Below are 27,932 nucleotides of genomic sequence, written 5' to 3'. Positions count from 1 at the left end.
ACAGTGATGAAATAATCCCTACTCGCCTGGACGGGTTCCGCAGAGGAATCATACTTGACTTGGAAGATTAACTCAGTTTTTCTTTCTCCACAGATGCTGCCAGACCTGCTGAGTTTCTCCTTTGTTTTTATTTCAGGTTTCCAGCACCCACAGTATTTTACTTTTACTTGAATGACTCACCGAACTGCCTTCACACGGTGCCATCTATCATCATGAAATGATCCATTTACCATGATGGCAACTGTTCCACTGCCAAGGTTATAGCTGGAACAAGAGGGAGAGCATTATAAATACCCAAGTAAATACAGAAACAACAGAGAGAGAAAGCAGTATAAACACCTGGGTAAATACAGGAACAATAGATAATACTGTTGTTGTAGCAGCTTGACTAAAGTTGATGTAACATGGCTGAAAAGGAGTTTCCAGAGGTAAATCACAGCCACTTTGGTCTCCGTATATAAAGATATTGGATAACATAAGATTCTCTGTATGAAGAAACATTAGGGAATTTACTGAACATTCTGTAAACAGGCAGTTCGAAACACACAAGCATTTTAATAGGGGTCATTTTTGAAAGGCCCAGTTAAGCCACAGTCCCAAGTTTGTTAACTGGTAAAAAGAGAAGGAAAAGTCTGATACTACAATATTCTAGATTTTTTATATAAAAGTAAATTAGAAATGCAAACAACAAATTACTGTGAAAGGCTTAGTTGAATTCCTTGAGCATATGTTTGTAGGCAATAAAAGTGGCCGACTGCATCATTAGGGATGATAAAGCAATAAATGGTGTAAACACGGTCTCTAAAACACCACCAGTACAGGAGGGGGGGCAAAGGAATGTTGTAAAAAGAGAGACAAAAACTGGAATAGCTCAGTAGGCCTGGCAACATCAGTGGAGAGGAGTAAGAGTTAATGGTTCAGGTCCTGTGACCCTCCTTCAGATGGTAGCTCGGAATTTTTTCCCTTTCTTTTATCTTTACTTGTTACATTCACCATCACTATGAACTCTCTCTCTTTTCCCTCCCCACACCCCAATGGGACTCTATGTTCTTTCTCACCTGGCAGTTAGATGCACGGTTGTTCTGCCATTCTCACATTCCCATCACTTAATCTGTATTAACAGCATCTTTTCTCCCCCAGCACATTACACCACACTACTCCCAAACCCTTCCCCCAGCTATTGCATAAATGCTGACCCCTCCACACTTTACTTCGGCTCTGACGAAGGGTCATCTGGAACTCGAAATGTTAATTTGCTTTCTCTCCATGGATGCTGTGTGACCCGCTGTGATCTCCAGCATTTTCAGTACAGATTCCAACATAAAGAGGCATTTGGATGGGTATATGAATAGGAAATGTTTGGAGGGATATGGGCTGGGTGCTGGCAGGTGGGACTAGATTAGGTTGGGATATCTGGTCGGCATGGACGGGTTGGACCGAAGGGTCTGTTTCCATGCTGTACATCTCTATGATTCTATGATTCTATCTGCAATAATTTGTTCCTAACTAGAAAAAAGTTAGTTTTTATGCAGAAGATAGGGTGAGGGGAGGTGCTAAGGAGTAAATGATGGGTGGAGATAGAGCTCAAGGAGAGAGAAGAACAGTTGAATAGACAAAAGAGTGGATAATGATTAGCCTAGGAGAATGATTAGCTAGAAATGGCAACTATTAGTGGCTAACAATGGATTGCATGCAATAACAGACCATGTGGTAACAAGGCGTGGGGTAAGAACATGGAGGAAGGTATCTCAAACGCTAAAATTGTTGAAATCGATATTGAGTCCTGAAGGCTGTAGAATTCCCAAGCGGAGAATGAGGTGTTGTTTTTTCCAGCTTGTGCTGAGCTTTGCTGGAGCACTGCAGTAATGCTGAGACAGAGATGTTGGCCAGGGAACACTTTCTGCGGTGCCACAATAGCATCATGCTGGTGAACGGCTTGGAAGGGATCTGGCAGGTGCTGGTGTTCCCACGTATCTGCTGTCCTTGTCCTTTTAGATGGAAGTAGTTGTGCATTTGAAAGGTGCTGTCTGAGGATCTTTGGTGAATTTCTGCAGCATCTTATACACACTACTGCTACTGAGTGTTGGTGGTGGACGAAGTGGATATTTGTAGATGTGGTGCCAATTTCCTGGATAGTGTCAGAAGCTTCTTGAATGTTGTTGGAGCTGCACTCATCCAATTAAGTGAGGAGCATTTTATCACATTCCTGGCTTTGGGGAGTCAGGAGGTAAGTTATTCACTGCAGGGTTCCTGCTCTTGCCACCACAATAATTAAAAACCTAGACCAGGTCAGTTTCTGGTCAATGATAACTCCAGGACGTTGGTAGTGAGGGATTAAGTGATGGTAATGCCTTTGAATGTCAATGGGCAATAGTTACATTGTGTCTTGTTGGAGATGGTCATTACCTGACATTTGTGTGACATGCATGTTACTTATAACTTGTCGAAGCAAGCCTGGATATTGTCCAGATCTTGCTGCCTTTGGACATGGACTGCTTTAGTTTCTGAGGAGTCACAAATACTGTTGAAACTCTCCATAGAGACCAAAGAACTCACCTGAATACCAAGGCACCATCCTGGAGACCAAGTGAGATGAAGTCACTGTTAATCCTCATGGTGCTGTCTCCTCTCCAAAGCAGCAACCCATCATCATCTGTCGTCTTGAACCTCATGAAGATATTGGACCTGGTTCCTGAGACTCTGCTCAGAAGATTGAAGGAAAACAACAATCTCAATTCAAAGCTAACCTGGAGTCATTAACTCAAAATGGAGCCATCACCAATCAACTTCAATAAATGGAATTCAGATTCACTCCAAATGAACGAACAATGAGAAAAAACATTCAACAATTTTATGAGCTTCCGAAACATTTATCCCCCCTGCTTTTGGCCTCTGGATGACTGATCAGTCCATAAGAATAAAGACATTAATCACTAAATTGTTATGATGTAGAAAGAGTCCATTTGTCCCATAGCAGTTGCACTGTCTCTTCACATCATTACCTTGTATCAATCTCCGTTTTCCCCATGCCCTTGCACATTATATTTCTCCAAATGATCATCTATTGCCCTCTTGAGTGCCTCAATTAAATTGTGATGTTGCAGGGCAAAGTGCAAGAGGGAAGAGGTTGCATAACGAGGAGATGAAAAGACAGAAAGCTGAATCTTACTGAGTAGTTTTTGAGACTGACAAGCTAACACCATCTTTCAGAAAGAAGAATATTCTACCCAAGCCATGGTGAAAGAGGAAATTGAAAAAGAAGTGTGGGCGGCACGGTGGCACAGTGGTTAGCACTGTTGCCTCACAGCGCCAGAGATCCGGGTTCAATTCCCGCCTCAGGCGACTGACTGTGTGGAGTTTGCACGTTCTCCCCGTGTCTGCGTGGGTTTCCTCCGGGTGCTCCGGTTTCCTCCCACAGTCCAAAAGATGTGCAGGGTCAGGTGAATTGGCCATACTAAATTACCCGTAGTGTTAGGTAAGGGGTAAATGTAGGGGTATGGGTGGGTTCGCTTCGGCGGGTCGGTGTGGACTTGTTGGGCCGAAGGGCCTGTTTCCACACTGTAATGTAATCTGTAAGTATTGAATTTTTTTGATCCAATCATAGGATGAGAGCATCGCTGGATGGGCCAGCAGTTTCCTCCCCTAAAGGACGTTAGTGAACCAGATGGGTTTTTCCAATAATCAAAAGTGGATTCACGGTCATCATGAGACTCCTAAATCCAGATTTTTTTTCATTGAATTCAAATTCCACTAACTGCCATGGCAGGATTCAAACCTCGGTCCCCAAGAACATTATCTGGGTCTCTGGATTAACAGTCCAATGATAATATGACTTAGGCCACTGCCTTCCCAGTGTTCACTGCTTGCACTTAAAATTGATGAGGCACCAGATGCCATGTACCCATCAATACTGAGGGAAGACACAGTACAGAGGCCCTGGTCTTCATTTTCAAGATTCTCTTAGATTTGAGTTGTCCCAGGGGACGTGAAAATTGCAAAAAAAACTGTTGTTCAAAAACAAAGGTGGAAGAATAACACAAGCAATTGCAGACTAGTTATTTTAATTTTTGTGGTGGGGAACATTTTTGGATCACTAACTGAGACAAAATTAATAGACACATGGATAAATCTATGTGAGGAAAGTTCGAACTTATGGAATAAAAAGGGTAACAATTTGGATCCAAAATTGGCAGCTGGAAACAGTGAATAACAATTAATCAATGTTTTTGGTCTGCAGGAAGATTTGTAGTGGAGTCCCCCATGCATTGGTATTGGGGCCCTTTAATTTCATATATATATTAACAAGATCTATCTTGCTATGCAGGGGAGTGTTGTGGATGATACAAAACTGGTGGATGATACAAAACTTTGAACATTGGTAAACTGTGGAGGACAATGTGGAACTTAAGAAAGACATTGAAAAGTTTAGTCAAAGGGCATGGACAGGAGGGGAAGGAATGGAGCAATCTAACTGTAAATGAATAAATGCCGCAAAGTGTTGAGACAGATTGAAAAGCAGTTAGTAAAACACATAATATCCTTGGGTTAGGGGCATAGAGTAGAGTGTTCTGTTAAATTTATAGAAGACATTAGTTTAGCCTCAGGTAGAGTACTGTGTCCAGGGCAGGATGTGACGGTATGGGAGAGAGAGAGAGAGAGAGAGATGAAGAAAATGACACTGGTGATGCTATGGTGAGGTATATTGGAGGAGTTAGGGCTGTTTTCCATGGTGATGAGAAGGTTGAGCGAAGATTTGATTGAGGTGTTCAAAATCATGAGGGACCTGTGCAGAGTAGGTAAGGGAGAAATGATAAATCATGTGCGGGTACAGGTTTAAGGTAAGTGGCAAAAGAAGCAAAAGCTGCATGAGGAAGAGCTTTTCCATGAAGCAAAAGGTTAGGTAGGATCTGAAATGTGCAGCCACAGAGTATAACAGAGGCAGATTCAATCATGTCTGTCAAAAGGGAATTATATGAACATCAAATGAGGGAAAATGTGCAAAGTTATGCAGAAAATGTGGGAGAACGATACAAAGTGATTGCTCATTCAAAGAACTTTTGCAGGCATGATGAGCTGATGGGCTTCCTACTGCGCTGTAATCATTCTGTTGTCGCCACTGATGATGTTACCTAGCCAGGTAATGAAACATCTAGATATCAAACCTAGAGCTCAATGAGCAAACCTACACCCTAAACCTCAACCTGAGCTATAAACCTTCACAAACCTTGCGAAAACCTATGGGTGCAACACGCTACAACTTGCCCAAAGATGGGAAAGGAATGCCATCCGAGAGAGTTCCATCCGCAAACAACTGTACTTCCTGCATGAATGTTTGAGAAAACAGCTACTGTCAAAATGTCTTCAATATAAACCGCTGATAAAAACACCTCAAGCCAGAAGCTTAACAGAATGAAACGGCCGCAGAATGCTCTGAGAACTAATCAATGCGCTCACCACAGACTCTGAAAATACAACCGGGAAATTGCGCGCCAAAAACCGTTATTCAAACAAGCAACAAATCAAGAATGGACAGACGCGGTAGAACGAGCCATAAACACCAAACAACGACAAACACAGATAAAGAAAATCGGGGCCTGAAGAAAAAACTGGACAAACTCACAAAAAAAACCAAACCGATAACACAGGGGCATGGATAAAGAACTTATCAGACCGGACCCTATCAGACACAGAAAAAGCGGTACTAGTAAAAGGACTAAATTTCAATTACCGAGACGCTGACAAGAAGGATTTCCTCGCGGCATTAGAAACCACATTGAAGGACAACAATCTCACGGAAGAAACACAACAAACAATCAGACAGACAGTTGCACCTACTCTGAGCCGAAAGAGGGAAGGAAACAAACTGAACACACAAGAAAAAAAACCCTAGAAAACCTCAAAAAAGACAAAAACATCGTTATATTACCTGCAGGCAAAGGTCGGCTCACAGTCATCCTGAACAGAAGGGACTACACAGAGAAAGCCAATGCACTACTCGCAGACACCAACACCTACCAACAGGTGGCGCTAGACCCAACCCCACAACTAGGAAACAAAAATTACATATTTCCGAAGAAAATTACACAATTCCGGACAATTAAACAAGATGGAATTCCAGAAAATGAAACCAGATGGGACCAACACCCCACGATTCTACGGACTATCAAAAATCCATAAACCAGGAGCCCCCCTCAGACTCATAGTCTCACTACCTGGAACACCAAGTTACAGACTGGCCAAAGAACTACACGCATGACTGAAATACCTAGTAGAAGAGTCACTGCACTCCATCCACTCCACCCAGGAATTCCTAAAAATCATCAAAAACACCAAAATAGAGGAAGACGAAACAATGATCTCATTCGACGTAACAGCACCGTTCACCTCCATCAACATCGACCTGGCAAAGGAAACACTTACCACACTTTTAGAAGAGACCATCACACACACCCCAACCACCATCAATCACATTACCAATGAAAACATCATGAAGCCAGTGGACCTGTGCCTCACCACCCACTTCACTTTCAACAACATAATCTACAAACAAACCAACGGCACACCAATGGGACCTCCGCTATCAGGATTCATAGCAGAAGAGGTAATGCAAAGACAAGAACAAACAGCCCTACCAACCATCAAACCAAAAATCTGGGTCCGCTACATAGATGACACCTTTGTCATCACAAAACGAAACAAGATAGAAGAGACACTTAACATCATCAACAACACCCTCACAGACATAAAGTTCACCAAGGAGGAAGAAACCGACAACAAACTCGCATTCCTGGGCGTCACAGTCAAAAGAAAGGACAACGGAGATCTACAAACCTGCGTATACAGAAAACCGACAAACACTGACCAAATACTTAACTACACCAGCAACCATCCCAACACACACAAACGAAGCTGTATCAGAACACTATTCCAATGAGACACCACACACTGCACAGCGCAGATGAACTTCGGAAAACAGAGGAGAACCACCGATACAACGTATTCAAGAAGAACGGATACTCAAAAAAATAGAGTCCGCAGATTCCTCAAGAACAAACCACGACAAGCAGACCAAACTTAGCCAGAAATCCTAGCCACCTTAACATACATCAAAGAAGTTTCAGAAATGACAACCAGAATACTAAGACCCCTCGGAATCCTAGTAGCACACAAACCCACTAACAAAAACTAATAAACTTAAAAGACCCAGTACAACCCATGGACAAAACCAACGTTGTCTACAAAATTCCATGCAAGGACTGCCACAAACACTACCTAGGACAAACAGGAAGAAAGTTAGCCACCAGGATACACGAACACCAGCTAGTCACAAAAAGACACGACCCTCTCTCCCTCGTAGCCCTACACACGGAGGAAAACAAACCCACCATTTTGACTGGGACAACACATCTATCCTGGGACAGGCTAAGCAAAGACATGTCAGAGAATTCCTAAAGGCCTGGCACTCCAACTACAAAATGCCATAAACAAACACATGGAACTAGATACCATCTATCAACCCTTCAGAAAACAGACAGGAAATGACATCACCACAAACCCCAGGAACCCCATCCAGGACAAACATATGAATAGAAAGCAGGAGACAACAGCTTCGCTTCACTTGGAGGTCGCCACTGATGTTGTTACCTAGCCAGGTAATGAAACGTCTGGATATCAAACCTACAGCTCAGCGAGCAAACCTACACCCTAAATTCTGTTGTCCTGTGAGACAGCAGCGTTCCCCAGGATTCAGGATGAGGACTACTCTAGTTTTTTATTATATATATTAGTGACCAGGACATGGGTACACTGGTCATTATTTCAAAGACTGCACATGACACAAAATTCTGTTACCTAATAAACAATAAGATAGAGCATAGAACATAGAACAATACCGCGTAGAACAGGCCCTTCCACCCTTGATGTTGCGTCGACCTGTGGACTATTCTCAGCTCATCCCCCTACACTATCCCAAAATCATCCATGAGCTTATCTAAGGATAATTTAAATCTCCCTAATGTGGCTAGGAGGTCAGAGATTTTAACATAGACAAAAGGAAGAAATGTGCAGACTCATGGCTGATGAAATTTAGCACAGAAGTATCAAGTGATAAATTCCAGTAAGGAAAGGCAACACAAACTGAATTATTATTTCTAAAAGAGGTGCAGTAACAGAGACTGGGGGTAAATGTGCAAAAATCTTTGTAGGTGACAGGACAAGTTGAGAAGGCTGTTAAACTAGCAACCAGGAACCATGATTTTACAAATAGGGATACAGAGAACATCATTGTGCTAAGACTTTGTAAACCACTGAATGGCTGGGATATAGTGTTCAGATTTTGGCACCACACTTTAGAAAGGGCATCAAGGCCTTAAAAAGGGTGCATAGAAAACCTATTGAAATGGTACCAAAGATGAGGGACTTCAGTTTCATGGAGAGTTTGGGAAGCTGGGATTGTCCTCCCTAAAGCAGAGAAGCTTAAGAGAAGATTTGATAGAGGTGCTCAAAATCCTGAGGAGCTATTTTACAGCGGATTGGGAGAAAATGTTTCTTTTGGTAGGAGGACAGGAACAAAAAAATGATCTGGAATGGGCTGCCTGAAATTGCAATGAAAGCAGATTCAATGGAAATGGATGTGAACATAGGAGGGTATGGTTAGTAAGTTTGTCAATGGCACCAAAATTGGAGGCGAAGTGGACAACAGTATAGTGCGGGATCTTGATCACATGAGCCAATGGGCTGACAAGTGGCAGATTGAGCTTAATTTGCATAAATGTGAGGTGCTGCATTTTGGAAAGGTAAATCAGGGCAGGACTTATATACTTAATTGAACGTGGAATTTCAGGTAGATAGGATAGTGAAGAAAGCATTTGATATGCTTGCCTTTATTGCTCAGAGCATTGAGTATAGGAGTTGGGAGGTCATGTTGCATCTGTACAGGATGTTGGTTAGGCCACGTTTTGAATACTGTATGCAATTCTAGTCTCCCTGCTATAGGAAGGATGTTGTGAACCTTGAAAGGGTTCAGGAAAGATTTACAAGGGTGTTGCCAGGGTTGGAGTGTTTAAGCTATTGTGGGAGGCTGAATAGATTGGGGCTATTTTCTCTGGAGTGTTGGAGGTTGAGGGTTAACCTTGTAGAGATTTATAAAATCATGAGGGGCATGGATAGGGTAAATAGATAAGCTATTTTCCCTGGGGTGGGAGAGTCCAAAACTAGAGACCATAGGTTTAAGGTGAGAGGGGAAAGACTTAAAAGGGACCTAAGGGGCAACTTCTTCACGCAGAGCATGGTGCCTGTATGGAATGAGCTGCCAAAGTAAGTGGTGGAGGCTGGTACAACAACAACATTTAAAAGGCATCTGAATGGGTATATGAATAGAAAGGGTTTAGAAGGATATGGGCCAAATCCTGACAATTGGGATTAGATTAATTCAGGATATCTGGTCGGCATCGCTTCTCGGCCTTTTGGCTAAGATCAAGTGTCTGTTCTTATCAGGACAGGGGTCGAGTTGCGAGTCATCAGAGCTAGTGGAGATCATCGCTGGATCGTGATTGGACGTTGGAGGATCGTTTGGTTGTGCTGACCTGCTATTGGTGGATCTTCATGCTGGCTTCGGCCTAACGCCAATTCAGGGACCAGCCAACCTCAGAGCTATGGCCTCAACAGCTGCGCGCAGCCCTGGGCAGGGGGTTCGAAACACTGTCCGGGTGTCTGTCAAGAAGGTGGAGGAGCGTACACCAGTCGATCGGCCGGTGTTCGTCAAGAAGGTGTTGTTCGAGTGCTGTGGATTCACCGCAGCAGACGTGTACTGCCTGCAGGATTTCCCTGGGGCAGGCTACTTCGATGTCACCTTCAGGAGCGTGAAGCAATGTGAGCAGCTCCTGAAGGTCTTCAAAGAAAAGGAAGGGGAGCCGCTGTTCTCCATCTTGTCGGCGGTCCCGTTGTGTGTGCTTCCTGCACAGAGGAGCCGGGTTGTTACAATCCACATGTACAACCCCTACGTGCCAGCAACTGATGTCCTGACGTTCCTGGGAAGATATGTGCAGGTCGAGGGTCAAAGCACCGACGTGGTTGACCCTTTCGGGATCTGGACCAGCAAACGACAGGTCAAGGTAACCCTGAGGGTGGACGCCAGCGGGAATATCCTCAATCCACCCTCCAGCTTTGCTATCGGAGGGAGCAGAGGGTACCTGACTTATGCAGGGCAGCCGAAAGTGTGCCGAACCTGTGGGAGGTCAGGCCACATGGCGGCGGACTGCAAGGTCACGATCTGTCGCAATTGCAAGAAGGAGGGCCACCCGACCAAAGAGTGCAAGGAGGAAAAGAACTGCAATCTGTGCGGGGAGGCGGGCCACATGTACAGGGCCTGCCCAAGACGAGGTGCCGCCACCTACGCGCAGATGGCCGGAGGCGGGCCACAAAAGGACGGCAAGGCACCGCAAACCGGCAAGGGAATGGTGTCAGGGGGCACGCAACAGGAAGGACTGGCCGGAGCAGAGCAGATGACAGTTACCGGAGAGGTACAGCTGCTGAGCGAAGCTCCGACAGGACAGGAGGAGGAGGCGGAGAAGGGAAAGAAGGAGGCAGAGGAATGGACCGTGGTGAAAAACAGGAAGAGGAAAACCCACCCGGTCACCAAGACCTCCCAGAAAAAGGGGAAAAGGCAGCTGCAGGTGGAAGACACGGACAGCTCTTCGGAGAGTGAGGACGGAAGAAAGGAGGGTCGTCACCAAAAGAAGAGGCAGAGAGCTGCGAGGAGAAAGGAGAGCAGCAACTGCCAACCAAGGGACGAGCCTCCTGAGGAAATGGGAAACCACCACCCCCCACCAGGTGAAAGCCAGGAGGGCCCCACTGCAACACAGCTCCAGGTCACTGGGAGCAGCGACCCTCTGACAGCCCCGCTGTCAGATATAGAAACAGACAGCGTGGACCCTGGTCTCGGCCCGATGACACCGAAGCGGGCAAATGGGCCGAGTGAGGAACTGGACAGCTACCTCAGCCCCGCGAGGGTCCAGCAGTTTGCATACTGCATGGGGATGCAGACAGCTACCCCAGAGGGGCAGGACCAGCGACAATCGGACATGGGTAACCTTACAACCTGTTAACAAAATGGGGTTTAAAATTGCAACTATCAATGTGCGCAGCATAACATCTGCTGCGCGATGTGTTTCAACACTGGCCTTCCTGGCCAACGTTAAAGCTGATGTCCTGTTTCTGCAGGAGTGTGGGATACCGCACCTCAGCAGTTACAGGAGATGGTCGAGCTTCTGGGCCCATGGGCCGTCAGTGTGGTCGGGGGGCAACGATAACCGCTCCTCGGGCCTGGGTATTCTGTTAGGGGGAGGCAACTTCACCATCTCCGAGGTTAAGGAGGTGGTGGGCGGGCGCCTCCTCGTTGCTGATGTTACCTACAGAAACGCTCCCGTGAGACTAATCAACGTGTACGCCCCAGTGGGTAAGAGTGAACGGTTGGCCGTCCTGCAACAGCTTCCACTGCTGCTGGCTACGTCCAGGCCGGTCATTCTGGCCGGAGACTTCAACTGTATCATCGATGCAGATGGACGATCCGGCGGGGGGGACAGTAAACTGGACGCCATGTCCAGAGCCCTGATGGACACGGTCAAAGATGCCAAGCTGCACGACGTCTTCAGTACCCCTGCAGATGGAGTGCAGCGTAGATACACCTGGTCACGGGAAGACGGGTCTATCCGCTCAAGGATAGATTACCTGTTTGTGTCCCGAACGTTCTCGGTCAGATCCACCGACATCAAGCCAGTGTTCTTCTCTGACCACTGCCTCCTGCTGGCCGACTGTCACCTACAGGACGAGCAGCGGGCTGGTAAGGGAACGTGGAAACTGAACACCAAGCTGTTGACCCCGGGAAATATTGAGGAGCTCAAGAGGGATTACGCAGGTTGGAGAACCGTGAAGTCCCTCTTTGAGTCTCCAGCAGACTGGTGGGAAACAGTAAAAGGGAACATCAAGAGGTTCTTCATCCTCAAAGGTGTTCAGGAGGCGAGAGAGAGACGGGGAAAACTGTCCCAGCTCCAGGAAATTATGCAGAACCTGCTTCTGCTGCAGACGTTGGGGGTCGATGTCACGGAGGACCTCAAGGAGGTGAAGGGCCAGCAAGCCTCGCTCTTTGCCTCGGAGGCCTCCAAGATAATCTTCCGGTCCAGGGTCTGCTCGGTGGAGCAGGACGAGACGTGCTCAAGTTTCTTCTTCCAGAAGGTGCACAAAGAGAGCTCCGTGCTCAGCAGCCTGAAGGAAGAAGATGGCTCGGTAACGTCATCTCAGGCTGACATCATGAGGATCAGCAAATCCTTCTATGCCAGTCTGTATGACTCAAAGCCAACCGACAGCGCGGCCTCCCAGTCGTTCCTGTCCTCTATCACGGAGGTCCTAGACGACGGAACACGAGAGAGGCTGGACCAGCCGCTATCTCTGGATGAGCTGACCAAGGCCCTCGAGTCCTTTGAAAAGAATAAAACTCCCGGAAGCGACGGCTTACCGGTCGAGCTCTATTCTGCTCTTTGGGACTTGATTGGCCAGGACCTGCTGGAGGTGTATGTCAGTATGCTTCGGGCAGGTACCATGAGTGAGTCCATGAGGAAAGGCATCATCAACCTCATCTACAAGCAGAAGGGGGAGAGGGAAGAAATTAGAAATTGGAGACCGATCTCACTGTTAAACACAGACTACAAAATCTTGTCAAAGGTCATCGCCAACCGGGTCAGGTCTGCTCTGGGATCGGTGATTCACCCTGACCAAACCTGTGCTGTACCGGGCAGGAAGATCGCTGAGAGTCTCGCACTCCTCAGGGATACGATTGCCTACGTGCAGGACAGGGGGGTGGACACCTGCCTCATCAGCCTGGACCAGGAGAAAGCCTTTGACAGGATATCGCATACATATATGAGGGATGTCCTCTCCAAAATGGGCTTCGGGGAGGGAATCGCTAATTGGATCAGACTGCTCTACACCAACATTGTCAGTGCAGTCTCAATCAATGGGTGGGAATCAGATAGCTTCCCAGTCAGATCTGGAGTCAGGCAGGGCTGCCCTCTCTCTCCTGCCTTGTTTGTGTGTTGCATAGAGCCATTTGCTGAGTCCATCAGGAAGGATGTGAGCCTGAGAGGGGTGACTATTCCTGGCAGTGGGGGCCTGCAGGTTAAGGCCTCCCTGTACATGGATGATGTCGCCGTTTTCTGCTCGGATCCGCTGTCCGTGCACAGACTCATGTGCATTTGTGACCAGTTCGAACGGGCCTCGGGGGCCAAGGTAAACCGAGGCAAGAGCGAAGCCATGCTCTTCGGGAACTGGGCCGACCAATCCTCAATCCCCTTCACCGTCAGGACTGACCACCTGAAGGTGCTGGGTATTTGGTTCGGGGGGGCGTGCGCCAAGACCTGGGAGGAGCGGATCAGGAAGGTGAGAGAGAAACTGGGCAGATGGGAGCAACGGTCGCTCTCCATCGCGGGTAAGAACCTGGTCATCAGGTGTGAGGTACTCTCAGTATTGTTATACGTGGCACAGGTCTGGCCTATCCCCAGAACCTGTGCCGCCGCAGTCACCCGGGCCATCTTCCACTTCGTGTGGAGATCAAAGATGGACCGGGTCCGAAGAGATGTAATGGACAAAGACCGGTGCAATGGGGGAAAAAACACACCCAATGCAACCCTCACCCTGATGGCCACCTTTGTGTGTGGCTGCATCAAGCTGTGCGTGGATCCCCGGTATGCAAACACCAAGTGTCACTACGTACTGAGGTTCTACCTGTCCCCAGTGTTGCGAAGGATGGGCCTGGCCTCGCTGCCACGGAACGCTCTGAGTAGTTGGACCGTTCCGTACCACCTGTCCTTCGGGAGAAATTTATCAAGAAAAACACCTTTGACCACAAGTCCATTAGGAAGTGTTCAGCACGTAGTGTCCTTGAGACCCTTCGGGAAAAGGACAGGGCAGATCCTATCGAGCGGTTCCCTGAGCAGACTGTCAAAGCCATTTGGCAGAATGCCTCATCGCCAGAACTTTCCAACAAGCACCAAGACATGGCTTGGCTGGTGGTGAGAAGGGCTCTGCCTGTGAGATCATTTATGCACGCCCGAACTCTCTGCCGCACCGCACGCTGCCCTCGAAGCGGCTGTGGTGGGGACGAGACTGTCACACACCTCCTTCTGGAATGTGCCTATGCAGAGGAAGTCTGGAGAGGAATGCAGTGGTGTCTGTCGAGGTTCGTCCCGAGCAGCGCCGTGACGCGGGACTCCGTGCTCTACGGCCTGTTCCCCGGGACGCACACCGAGACGAACATCAACTGTGCCTGGAGGATCATCAACTCGGTGAAGGACGCTCTCTGGGTGGTCCGAAACCTGCTGATCTTCCAGCTGAAGGAGTTGACCCCGACTGAGTGTTGCAGACTGGCACATTCCAAGGTCCAGGACTACGTGTTGAGGGACGTGCTGAAGCTTGGGGCAGCTGCCGCCAAGGCGCGGTGGGGAAAGACCACCGTCTAACATCTGCCTGCCTAAGAAGAACAGGGGGCCACGTAGTCATTTGGGCTCTGCTGGCGTCTGAGCTCAATGTAATCGCACTAACCTGTGAATATGAATGATTACCCTGTTTCGATACGTAAAGAAATGGAATGTTTACTAGAATGATGACATGTCCAATTGTATAGATTAAATATATATGAATAAAGTATATTTTTGAAATAAAAAAAAAATCTGGTCGGCATGGGCAAGTTGGACCAAAGTGTCTGTTTCTGCGCTGTGCATCTCTATGACTCCAAACATTCAAAAGGAAATTGGACAATTGTTGGAAAAATAAATATTTATAGGACCTAGGGGAAAGAGCCGAGGATTGGAATTAAATGGATAGTCCTCTTAAAGAAGAATGATGGGCTGAATGTTCTCTGCCATGCAGTCAGCTTTAATGATTTTATCTTGTCAATTAAATTAAATCCTGTAATTCTCACAGTGGTATTTGTTATTATCGATATCAACTTTCCAAACTCCCTCTGACGTGTGTTGTAATCCCTGACCTTCTGACTTGGAGGTATTATCTCTGAACCAGGACTGACAGGCAACACAAAGGGTCACATGTTTATGGTGAGCAGGAAGACACTTACCGCTTAAGGAAATTTGGATGGTCATAGGTGAGGTAACTGCGGCCAATGAACTGGGGGATTTCAATGGCATCTGTAATAGCTGAAATCACAGGAAGAAATTCAGTGAATCTCTGCAATTCCCAAACAGGCCGACAGAGGACAGCCTTGGTTCACATAGGGGCCTCAGCCACAGAGAATCAAACTCTCACACAGATGATGCCAGACCCATGGAATTTCTCCAGCACCTGCTGTTTTTACTACTTACTCATTTAAACTGAGGTCTGTCTCGCTATGTCACTTGTTTTTCCCTTCTGGAGCACATCGGAGACACTTTTGCGCCATGCCCAAGCTCCTAACATTAACTCATACTGAATACCAGTCAGAGTAAAGCTCCATCTACTCCCCTGTCTGCCCTTTAACCTCCATACCTCTCTTATCCCTGTATACTTTCCATCTTCCCCTAAATCTTATACACCCCTTCATCTCTCACTTCTTCCTACATGCACATTCTCCCTCAGCTCCTGCATTTTACCCCACACCACACATACATTTTCCTCCTCAAAACTCTCCCTCCCCAGCACTCTATCATCCCTCTCCACACTTGGCCTTCATTCCCAGTCTTTCTCCCCTCTCATTCCGCCTCGATTCCCAGTACCCCCCTCCTCACTCATCAGGCAATCCTACCCATTCCCTCCCTCACACCCCTCCTCCATCACCCATTAATCTTCCCCTCTGCCCTTTCTCATACTTGCTTTCTTATTCACACATGGAATATATGTGGGTAAATAAGTGTTTGTGCATCTTGGAAGGAAGAATAGATGAGATGAATATTATTTAAATAGAGAAAGACTGCAGAAAGTTATGGATCAGAGGCATTTGGGAGTACTTGTGCATAGTCCATGTTTAGTGAATAATAGTTAAGGCAAATGGAACATTAGCCCTTATTTCAGAAGGAATGGAGCAGAAAAATAGGTTGGTTTTGCTAAGACTGTAAAGGGCACTAGTCAAATTACAGCTGAAATACTGTGAACAGTTTTGAGCCTTTCATGTAAGGAAAGATATACCGGCATTGGGGGTGATCCAGAGAAAGTTAACTAAGCTGAACCTGAATATGAAGTAACTGTCTTATGAGGAGAGTTTGAGGAGATTGGGACAGTACTTGTTGGAACATAGAAGAGTGAAAGGTGATCTTATTGAAACATACAAAAGTCTTAGTGCACTTGATAGGGTAGAAAGATTGTCTTCCCGTTGTGGTAGATTTAAGGACCAAAAAGTGCAATTTCACAATTAGAGGTCACACAATTAAGACCAAGATGAGGGGGAATGTGGAATGAGTGAGTCTGTGGATATCTTTACCATAAAGGACTGTCAAGGCTGGGCCGCTAAGTATATTCAAAGCTGAGCTGGACAACTTCATCAGGTAGTTGTGTCAGGTTGCGGACACAACCATCTGATGAAGGACCAGCGCTCCGAAAGCTAGGCTTCCAATTAAACCTGTTGAACTGTAACCTGGTGTTCTGTGATTTTTAACTTTGTACACCCCAGTCCAACATCGGCATCTCCAAATCATTAGAATTATCAAATCATGACAGATATATGGTGCTAAAATAGCAAACATTCCCAATATTATTGAATGGAAAAACAGGTTTGAAGACCTGATTATATGTGTATTCACACAAAAGGACTGGGATTGGTTCCACAGTTGCCCTAATAATGGACGCTTAGCTATCTATAATCCTTAGGAAGTGTGACCATACTCTATTACTCGCACTGAGCAGCACTTGCAGAGTAGAGCTCCCTCTAGAGGATAACCAGGACACTTTCATTTGGCACATCAATTAACAAAATGTGGTGCAAATTCAGGAGTAGACTTGAGGTGGAATATTCATAAATCATTGAAAATGGCAGGGCCTGTGGACATGATGGGTAAGAAAGCTTACAGGATCCTGGGCTTTACAAATAGGGTCCCTCATTACAGTTCTGGTGTCCTCGGCTTGATAAATTGACTGAGGATTTTCCGATCTGCAAGCTCTACTCTGATGTTCTGGCTTAGACACCAGGATAGATCCTGGAGTACTTACTGTTCAGACAGTAATTTCCACATTCTGCAGTCCGTATGATGTAAAAGAAAGAAGACAAGATGGATTGTTAGCGATCAAGAGTTCACGTTACACAAGTTAAGCTTTAAGTCGGAGGCCATTTGGACCATTCTGTTCATGCTGGCTCTCTGAGGCACCTCGTGCTAATCCTTTGCCTTTTCCTGTTGCCACGTTGTTCCTTTTTAGTCAATGATACAATTTAAAGGCCTTGATTAAATCAACCACACTCACAGACAATATATTCCTGACCGTAAACAAGTTGCTATGTGATAAAGACAATCCTCACATCTCCATTGCACCTTTTGTCATTAACCTTCAAGCTGTGCTCTCTCATACTTGATCCTTGCACCAATAGGAACTGTCTCTACCTAGCAACTCTGTCCAGAAACACCTTGATCCAATTGCCTCAAGGGGAATTTATCCATAAAAGGGGTTATGAACAATGGAATGTTTATCACGGGAATGAGAGTAAAATGTAGGTAATTAATTAGTCTGTCTGTCAATTACTTATGTTACAAGATGGAGGCAGGATTGATAGTTTTGCTGAGTGGGCTGTTTCAACCAGCATCTGTACACTTACACATGAACATACCCTCTTCAACTCTTTAACTGTTCATAACATCTTTAATATCTTCTGTTTTATTTCTTTATGTCTACATTTAGAAGCTTTGATTTAAAGCTTATAAAGTTTTAGTTCGACTGCAAATAGAGAATTGCGTTGAGAGTGTGGTGCTGGAAAAGCACAGCAGGTCAGGCAGCATCTGAAGAGCAGCAAAATCAACAAAGGGTTTTGCCTGAAACATTGATTTTCCTGCTCCTCGGATGCTGCCTGACCTGCTGTGCTTTTTCAGCGTCACACTCTCGACTCTAATCTCCAGCATCTGCAGTCCTCACTTCTGCTAAATTGAGAATTGCACCTGGCATCCTTCAGGAAGGATGTGAGGATCCTTGAGACTGACTGGAGTGGCTTCAAGGATGAAGGATTTTATTTCTAGTTAAATTGAAGAATCAGAGCTTGTTGTTCCTGCAAGCAAAAGAGACTAAGGGGCGGTTTAATTGAGATGCATGGGTTGATCTGCCTTATCTAAGCTTCTCACAAAATAAAACTTAATTGTCTGTTGAATAAACCACTTTGCTGTCATGTGAACATTACTGTTCCACGCTTGCTGCAATGTTCCAGTGAAGCACAACACAAGCTGGAGAAATAACATCTCATTTTCCACTTAGACACTTCACTGCCTTGAAGTCTCAACATTGAATTCCATAACTTCAGAAACTGACTACCTTATGCCCTCCATTTTCCTTCCATTTTGTCTCCCCCATTCAGCTCTAAAGGTGGTGTTGTATTTGTGTCTTGTTTACTTTGCTCTTAGAAGCTTGGACTTATTCTATCCTTTTCACAGCTTAATTAATACCCTTTTTATATCCTGCTAAGTTTCTCCAGTATTCTGTGTATGTGTTAGAAAGAAAAGCTCTTCTCACTGGCTGGTGGTACGAGGGCTAGCCGGAAGCAGCTTTAGAGTTTTAAGTAAGAGTTATGGGGGTGGAGTGGAGGATGGGTGTGAAGAGGAACAGTGAGCTGTCATGATCTGGAACTAACTGCCCCTGAGGGTGGAGAAAGTAGAAATTATGAATGATTTTAAAACGAAATTGGATTGAACACCTGAAGGAAATGAACATGTAGGATGACAGGAGCAAATAGTTTTTTTTATAAAATGAATCATCCACGGGATGTGGGTTTGGCTGGCTGGACTAGTCCTTATTGCCTAGGGGGGACAGATGAGTTGCAGAGTGCCAGCATTAACAAAATGGGCAGAATGGCCTCATTCTGTGCTGTAATGACTTTAAGTTTCCTAACTTAACTTTTCTTTTCTAGATTGTTTAATCAAGCAGTTTAATAGAGTTATTATAGAGGTTAATCATGCATTGATTATATGGTGGAACAGACTGGATCAGGCTTAATGGCCTCCTCCTGTTCTTATCTGTATCCTGATAATTCTTTGGCCTGACGGTTTCCTACCTTTTTGACACCGCAGTCCATCAAAGCCCAGTGGACAATCGCATTCAAAGGCACTGTGATGAGGATGGCAACTGCCTCCGTTGACACAGGGGTTGTTAACACATGGGTGGTCTGCATTCTCCAAGTTCACACTGGTACTGAAGTCCTGCTGGAGATGGATGGTCCGATCATTCAGGATTATCTGGAGAGGGACAAAGGTTTCAGCGTGGGAATGTTTGGAAATGTACACTGGAAAAATTGGGCAACACTGTCCGCAGACCGTGGGGATGTGGAGGATTGAGCTCTGCCAATGGTTTCAGCAGAAGATGAGCTGAGGCAGCGGCAGAATCGGGTGAATTTATCTGGCTGGAAACAAACATCCTGAACAAAGGGAGAGGGTATAGGGTTAGAATGGAGTCAATACACACCTGCAAGGGTGCAAACTGTCTACTTCAAGAGAATTGCCGGAGCTGGAGAAATAGAGTCAGTCACTAGGGATTGGAGGTCACAGCACGGACCAAACACAGCCTTCCCAACATTTAACAAAATAAAATTCCTGCTCACACAGTACGGACAAATCAGAAACAATGTTGGAATCTTGAGGAATGAGAGTGAGGTTGAGCTGGATGTAGTCGGCAGACACACACAAAGACATACTCATATGGACACATATACACACAATAACACAATAATATTCACAACACTTACACGTTCCAGAAACAGGGGTCACTGTTTAAGGATACAGGGTGGGCCATTTAGGACTGAGATGAGAAGAAATTGAAGACTTTTAAGAAAGATGTAAATATAGTTCTTAGAGCGAAAGGGGAGTATGGGGAGAAAGCGGGAAGAAGGTACTGAGTCATGTGATCAACCATGGTGTCTCTCTCACACACACACACACACACATGGAGAAAGTGAGGACTGCAAATGCTGGAGATCAGAGTCGAGAGTGTGGTGCTGGAAAAGCACAGCAGGTCAAAACAGCATCTCAGGAGCAGGAGAATTGATGTTTTGGCCATAAGCCCTTCATCAGGAATTTCAGATGAAGAGCTTATGCCCAAAATGTCGATTCTCCTGCTCCTCAGATGCTGCCTGACCTGCTGTGCTTTTCCAGTGCCACACTCTTGACACATACAACACTCACATGACACAGAGTACTTACATTCTGAATGCTTCCTGTGAAAGGCTGCAAGACTTCAGAGTTTCTCCTTACATTGTCGTAGTCAGGAATTCCTCCAAAGAATAGATCAGTGTTACACTTTATCTGTGTGAAAGCCCCCTGTTGGGAGAAGAGATGCCAGTACAGACAATATGGAGTTCTCAGAGTAAGAGATACCACTCTCTCAGAATGGACTTGTTCTGAACTGTTTCTCTCTGCACAGATGCTGCCAAACCTGCTGGGTTCCTCCAGAATTTGTTTTTGTTTTAGATCTTCAGCATCTGCAATTCTTTGATTTAGTTTTGGTCAGATGTTTTGTTGAGTGAGTGTACACGAAGATAGACCATAAGACATAGGAGTGGAAGTGAGGCCATTCAGCCCATCGACATCACTCCGCCATTTAATTATGACTGATGGGCATTTCAACTCCACTTACCCGCTCTCCCCCTCTAGCCCTTAATTCCTTGCAAGATTAATAATTTATCAATCTCAGCCTTGAAGACATTTAATGTCCTGGCCTCCACAGTGCTCCATGGCAATGAATTCCACAGGCCCACCACTCTCTGGTTGAAGAAATGCCTTATTTCCATTCTAAATTGACCCCTTTGGGTCCTAGTATCCCCGCCTAATGGAAACAACTTCCCAGTATCCACCTTTTCTAAGCCATGCATTATCTTGTAAGTTTCTATTAGATCTCCCCTCAACCTTCTAAACTTTAATGAATACAATCCCATGGGATCCTCAGTGGCTCATCATATGTTAGACCTACCATTCCAGGGATCATCTGTGTGAATCTCTGTTGGACATGCTTCAGTGCCAGTATGTCCTTCCTGAGGTGTGGGGCTCAAAATGGGGCCTAACTAGAGCTTTATAAAGTCTCAGAAGCACTTTGCTGCTTTTATATTCCAACTCTCTTGAGATAAATGACAGCAATACATTCGCTTTCTTAACCACGGACTCAACCTGCAAGTGTACTTTTACAGAATCCTGGACTAGCACTTCCAGATCCCTTTGTACTTTGGCTTTATGAATTTTCTCACTGTTTAGAAAATAGTCCGTCCCTGTATACGTTTATCCAAAGTGTAAGACCTCACATTTGCTCATGTTAAATTTCATCAGCCATTTCCTGGACCACTCTCCTAAACTGTCTAAATCTTTCTGCAGCGTCCCCACCTCCTCAGTACTACCAGCCTGTCCACCTAACTTTGTATCATTGGTGAACTTTGCCAGAGTGCCCCTAGTCCATTCATTCAGATCATTAATATATAAAATGAACAGCTGCGGCCCCAACACTGAACCCTGTGGGATACCATTTGTCACTGGCTGCCATTCCAAAAAATAACCTTTTATCCCAACTCTCTGCCTTCTGTCAATCCATGCTAATAGCTCACTTTGAACACCATGGGCCCTTACCTTACTCAGCAACCTCCTGTGAGACTTCTTATCAAAGGCCTTTTGGAAGTCTAGATAGATAACATTCACTGGGTTTCCCTGATCTAATCTACTTGTTATCTCTTTAAAGAATTCTAACAGGTTTGTCAGGCACAACCGCCCCTTACTAAATTCATGCTGACTTGTTGTAATCTGACCTTGCACTTCCAAGAATTTAGAAATTTCATCCTTAAGGATGGATTCTAGGATTTTACTAACAACCAAGGTTAGGCGAATTGGCCTATGATTTTCCATCTTTTGTCTTGATCCTTTTTTGAACAAGGGGATACAATAGTGATTTTCTAATCATCCGGGACTTTCCCTGACTCCAATGATTTTTGAAAGATCACAACCAACACCACCGCTATTTCCTCAGCCACCTCCCTCAGAACTCTGGGTTGTAGCCCATCGGGGCCAGAAGATTTATCAATTTTTAGACCTTTTAACTTTTTTAGCACTTTCTCTTTTGTAATGGTTACCATACTCAACTCTGCCCCCGAACCTCCTTAATTGTTGGGATATTACTCCTGTCTTCCACTGTGAATATCCTTGTGAAGATATTGAGCAATGGCAGAATTCTTTTAACATTCCTCAACTTGATGTGGGCATCACTAGCTGGGCCAGAATTTATTGGCCATCCCTAGTTGCCCCTGAGACGGTGGGGATGAGCCCCAACAATTAAGGAGGTTCGGGGGCAGAGTTGAGTATGGTAACCATTACAAAAGAGAAAGTGCTAAAAAAGTTAAAAGGTCTAAAAATTGATAAATCTTCTGGCCCCGATGGGCTACAACCCAGAGTTCTGAGGGAGGTGGCTGAGGAAATAGCGGTGGTGTTGGTTGTGATCTTTCAAAAATCATTGGAGTCAGGGAAAGTCCCGGATGATTAGAAAATCACTATTGTATCCCCTTGTTCAAAAAAGGATCAAGACAAAAGATGGAAAATCATAGGCCAATTCGCCTAACCTTGGTTGTTAGTAAAATCCTAGAATCCATCCTTAAGGATGAAATTTCTAAATTCTTGGAAGTGCAAGGTCAGATTACAACAAGTCAGCATGAATTTAGTAAGGGGCGGTTGTGCCTGACAAACCTGTTAGAATTCTTTAAAGAGATAACAAGTAGATTAGATCAGGGAAACCCAGTGAATGTTATCTATCTAGACTTCCAAAAGGCCTTTGATAAGAAGTCTCACAGGAGGTTGCTGAGTAAGGTAAGGGCCCATGGTGTTCAAAGTGAGCTATTAGCATGGATTGACAGAAGGCAGAGAGTTGGGATAAAAGGTTATTTTTTGGAATGGCAGCCAGTGACAAATGGTGTCCCACAGGGTTCAGTGTTGGGGCCGCAGCTGTTCATTTTATATATTAATGATCTGAATGAATGGACTAGGGGCACTCTGGCAAAGTTGCTGTTTCAGGACCCTTGGTGAATTTCTGCAGTGCATCCAGAGGTACACACAGCTGCTACTGAGCATCGCTGTTGGTGGGGGGGGCCTTATATTTGTGGATGTGGTGCCAATCAAGTGGGCTGCATTATCCTGGTTGTCATTAAGCTTCTTGAGTGTCATTGGAGCTGCAAAAGTTGGAAGTATTCCAGCACCCTCCTAACTTGTACATTTTTAGTGGACTGGCGTTGTGGAGTCTGGAATGAGTTACTCACTGCAAGGTTCTTAACTTCAGACTTGCTCGTGTAAAAGCAGGTGATTCCAGGTCAGTTTCTGGTCAAATGAATGGAGTTAAGAGTCTATTAGACACACACTAGGTGAATGATGCTACAGGCCCAGGGAATATGCTGGAGTCTTGATTATTACTATCCATAGCGCCAGGCTACAACACACTGGTAATGTGCACATTGCTACTGCAAATTCGATTCCCTGAGTGAACATGTTACCATCACAAGCCAAGGGTCTGAGTGGTGTCATCTGGTTCAGATGACTCTTAAAATCCAAAGACAGAGCCACATCATTGTTACTTGTTGCCTTATCTGGCCTTCCTGACATTCCTGATGAAGGATTCTCCCGCGCCTCGGATGCTGCCTGACTGGCTGTGCTTTTCCAGCACCACATTTTTCGATTCTGATCTCCAGCATCTGCAGTCCTCACTTTTGCCTTATCTGGTCTTGTCTTCTCTCTCCAACCTCTCTTTAGCCAGGGATCTTGGATAAAACTAAACATCCAGCTGACCAAATAGTCATAACATGGTGGCCAATGAATTATTCTGAGAGACCTGGCATTCAGGAGGCCTGCCCAAGAAATCTGGTGACATGCTGGTAATGTCACTAGACTACTAATCTGGAACCTCATGCTAAAGCTCTGTGAGATGTTGGTTTAAATCTCACCATGACAGATGGTGAAATTTGAATTGGATAAAAATCTGGAATGAAAGTCTAATGGGGACTGTTGTGTTTTATAAAAACTTTTGCCACTTGAACACACCACTGTGTTCCCTGGCCAACATCTCTGTCTCAGGCTCGCTCTAGTACTTCAGTGAAGCTCAGCACAAGATGGAAGAACAACATCTCATTTTGCACCTGGGAACTCTGCAGCTTTCTGGACCTAATATTGAGTTCAACAATTTTCAGGCTTATGGCCATGTCCTTACCCCAACTCCACACATCACATGGGCTGCTGGGCTGCTACCACACACAATCCATTGTCAGCCACTCATGGTGTCCATGAGTAGGTAATCACTCCCCAGACTGACCTTTAACCACTCCTTTATCTGCTTAGCTGTTTTTCTTTCTTTTTGGGCTCTATCTTCATCTATCGTTTACTCTCCCCCTTCCCCCCCACCCCATGTTCTGCATAAATGTCCACCTTTCCTTGCTACCATCAGTTCTGGTCACTGGACCGGCAAGGTTAACTCTGATTTCTCTCAACGGATGCTACCAGACCTGCTGAGTTTTTCAGCAATTTCTGTTTTTGTTTTTGCTATAAAAGTTCATCTGGTTCACTCACGAATTTAAGGGACAGAAATCTTCTGGCCTTACCAGGTCGGTCCTACAGACCCACAGAAGTGTGGTTCAGTCTTAGCTGTCCTCTTGGCAATTATGGAAGGACAATGAATCCTGGCCCAGCCAGTGACACCCACATCCCATTCCTAATACATACAATAAAAAGTAATCCCAACAGGATATAAAAATAACAATAATAAATACAGAAAGTGCTGGAGAAACTCAGCAGGTCTGGCATTTTGAACTGCAGAAATGCTACAGAAGATTCACACCAGACTCAATGTTAATTGTTTCTCTCTTCACAAATGTTGCCAGACCTGTTGTGTTTTTCCAGCATTCCCTGCATTTGCTTCAGATTTCCTGCATCTGCATTTACACAAGATTATTGCAGTGTATTTTCATGCATTTTTGGGAATTTTGGGTATTGCTGGATTGACCAGAAATTATTACCCACCTTCTACTTGCCTGGATGAGGATGATGGAGAAAGTGAGGACTGCAGATGCTAGAGATCAGAGTTGAAAAGTATGGCGTTGGAAAAGCTCAGCAAGTCAGGCAGCATCCAAGGAGCAGGAGAATCGGTGCTTTGGGCATAAGCCCTTCATCAAGGCTGATGAAGGTCTTATGCCCGAAACATCGTCTCTCCTGCTTCTCAGATGCTGCCTGACCTACTGTGCTTTTCTAGCACCACACTTTTCGACTCTGGACAGGAATGGTGATGAGGTTCCTTCCTGAATACAGTTGACTGACATGTTATGCCATTTCAAAGGTTGAGTAAAGGTCAATAAGAATCATAAAAAGCAGAAGTAGGACAAGTGGATTAGACAGTAGATTTAGATTACTTACAGTGTGGAAATAGGCCCTTCGGCCCAACAAGTCCACACCTACCCTCCGAAGAACAATCCACCCAGACCCATTCCCTACATTTACCCCTTCACCTAACACTACAGGCAATTTAGCATGGCCAATTCAGCTAACCTGCACATTTTTAGACTGTGGGAGGAAACCGGAACACCCGGAGGAAACCCACGCAGACACGGGGAGAATGTGCAAACTCCACACAGACAGTTGCCTGAGGCGGGAATTGAACCCGGGTCTCTGGCACTGTGCCACCTTAGAGCAATATGGTTGTTAATTTATTTAAATTCCTCTGGCTGAGACGTGAACTCCTGTTCCTGGATGATGAGCCCAGTAACATGGCCAATACGGTACAACTCAACTACAATATATTTTTACTCTTCTGTGAAGAGTTATTGCAGCAACTTCCGCTGTGATTTATCAAAACTATGCCATACACAGTGGCATAGTGGTTAGCACTGCTGCCTCACAGCGCCAGAGACCCGGGTTCAATTTCCGCCTCAGGCGACTGACTGTGTGGAGTTTGCACATTCTCCCTGTGTCTGCGTGGGTTTCCTCCGGGTGCTCTGGTTTCCTCCCACAGTCCAAACGTGCAGATTAGGTGAATTGGCCATGCTAAATTGCCCGTAGTGTTAGGGGCAGGGGTAGATGTAGGGGAATGGGTCTGGGTGGGTTGCGCTTCGCTGGGTCGGTGTGGACTTGTTGGGCCGAAGGGCCTGTTTCTACACTGTAAGTAATCTAATTGACAAATCTTGACTGCCCACCAATCTATTAGTTCGGTAGGATGGAGTGGGGAGTATTTCAGCATCTTAAGTCATCGTGCACCCCATCAACTTGTCTGGAACTCACCTCTGCCATCCCCTCCACAGCGTGTTGGTTATCTACCTGCAGGATTCCATTCTTGGCAGTACGAGACACCTTCACCTCATGCCATTGGTTCAGGGAAATGGGCTCCTTACTCCTATGGAATGAATTAGATAGACCAATAAACTACACAGGAGGTGCACAGGAAGAAGGCTGAAGGGCCAATGCATTAAATTTTTCAGATGTATACCATCACAAAGTCATAAACTCATACAGTGCGGAAACAGACTCTTTGGTCCAACTAGCCCGTGCTGACCATAAACCCAAACTAAACTAGTCTCACCTGCCTAGTCCTAGCCCATATCCCTCCAACCTTTCCTATTGATGTATTCATCCAAATGTCATCAACCACTTCCTCTGGAAGTTCATTCTATACATGAACTACCTCTCTGTGTAAAACATTTGCCCCTCATCTTAAATTTCTCTTCTCTGACGTTAAAAATGTGCCACTATTAACTAACCATGCCTTCTAATTTCTCATCCAAATCATTTATATAAGTGACAATTAAAAGAGGACCCAGCACGATCCCTGTGGAACACCGCTGCTCACAGGCCTTCAGTTCAAAGCCACATCATGTCATGGGTTGGAGGTGCAACTGGTATTGAGGGCAGAAGTGGCAGGCTGAGGGTGAGTTATATGGAGAGGAGGTGATGTTGAACAAAGTGGGCTTTGTTCAACATGAGGTAGTTCATGTATAGAATGAACTTCCAGAGGAAGTGGTTGATGACATTTGGATGAATACATCAATAGGACTGTAAAATTATCGTCATTGAGTCCTAAAGGCTGCAGCGTCCCCAGGTGGAAAATGAGATGCCTTTCTTACAGAAAGCGTCAGACAGAGATATTGGTCAGGGTGCAAGGTGATATGTTGAAGTGGCAGGAAACAGGAAGCTCAGCGACATTATTGCGGACAGAGCGGAGGTGCTTTGCAAAGCGGTTCCTCATCTGCATTTCATCTCCCCAACACAGAGGAGACCACATTGTGAGTAGCCAATACAGTAGATTAGATTGAGCAAAGTGCAGGTAAATAGTGACTTCACCTGAAAGTATGTTTCGGGTCTTGGATAGTGATGAGAGAGGAGGCAAATGTGCTGGTATTACCCCTGCTGAGATTGCATGCGAAGATGCCATGAGGCTGTGGAGACATAATGGAATGGAGGAGGAGTGGATCAAGGTGTCCTGGAGGGACAGTCCCTGTAGAATGCTGACAAAGGAGGGGAGGGGAATATTGCCTGATGGTGGCATCCCACTGGAGGCAGCAGAAATGGTGGCTAATGATTCTCTGGATGTGGGTGCTGGCAGGTTGGTAGGTGAGGACCAGGTGGACCCTATCGCTATTGTGGAGGGAAGAGAGGGAGTGAGGGCCAAAGTGCGAGAGATAGGTTGGACACAGCTGAGGGCCCTGTCAACCACAGTGCTGAGGAATCTGCAGTTGAGGAAGAAGCCGGACATTTCAGAGGCTCCTTTGTCAAATG

The 27,932-nt window shown here is 45.6% G+C and overlaps 1 protein-coding gene across 7 annotated transcripts in view; it reads right to left on the bottom strand.

Annotated features, from left to right (window-relative positions):
• Positions 1-27,932, bottom strand: part of egflam (EGF-like, fibronectin type III and laminin G domains) — a 117,251-nt gene that overhangs the window by 7,082 nt on the left and 82,237 nt on the right. For 6 of the 7 annotated variants that reach the window (XM_043703207.2, XM_087974977.1, XM_043703216.2 and 3 more), the window contains 7 exons: positions 26,442-26,553; positions 20,364-20,480; positions 19,223-19,403; positions 17,185-17,208; positions 15,125-15,203; positions 2,557-2,700; positions 181-264 (listed from right to left, as the gene is read on the bottom strand). In XM_043703207.2, coding sequence (XP_043559142.2) covers positions 181-264; positions 2,557-2,700; positions 15,125-15,203; positions 17,185-17,208; positions 19,223-19,403; positions 20,364-20,480; positions 26,442-26,553 — 741 coding nt within the window. The remainder of the gene's footprint in view (positions 1-180; positions 265-2,556; positions 2,701-15,124; positions 15,204-17,184; positions 17,209-19,222; positions 19,404-20,363; positions 20,481-26,441; positions 26,554-27,932) is intronic. The other variant, XM_043703225.2, reaches the window with a different exon arrangement.

This window comes from Chiloscyllium plagiosum, unplaced genomic scaffold (genome assembly GCF_037043375.1).
Source record: "Chiloscyllium plagiosum isolate Xiang-an unplaced genomic scaffold, Cpla_swu_hap1 HiC_scaffold_2, whole genome shotgun sequence".
Classification (NCBI taxonomy): domain Eukaryota; kingdom Metazoa; phylum Chordata; class Chondrichthyes; order Orectolobiformes; family Hemiscylliidae; genus Chiloscyllium; species Chiloscyllium plagiosum.
This window is presented reverse-complemented; position numbering and strand designations above follow the sequence as displayed.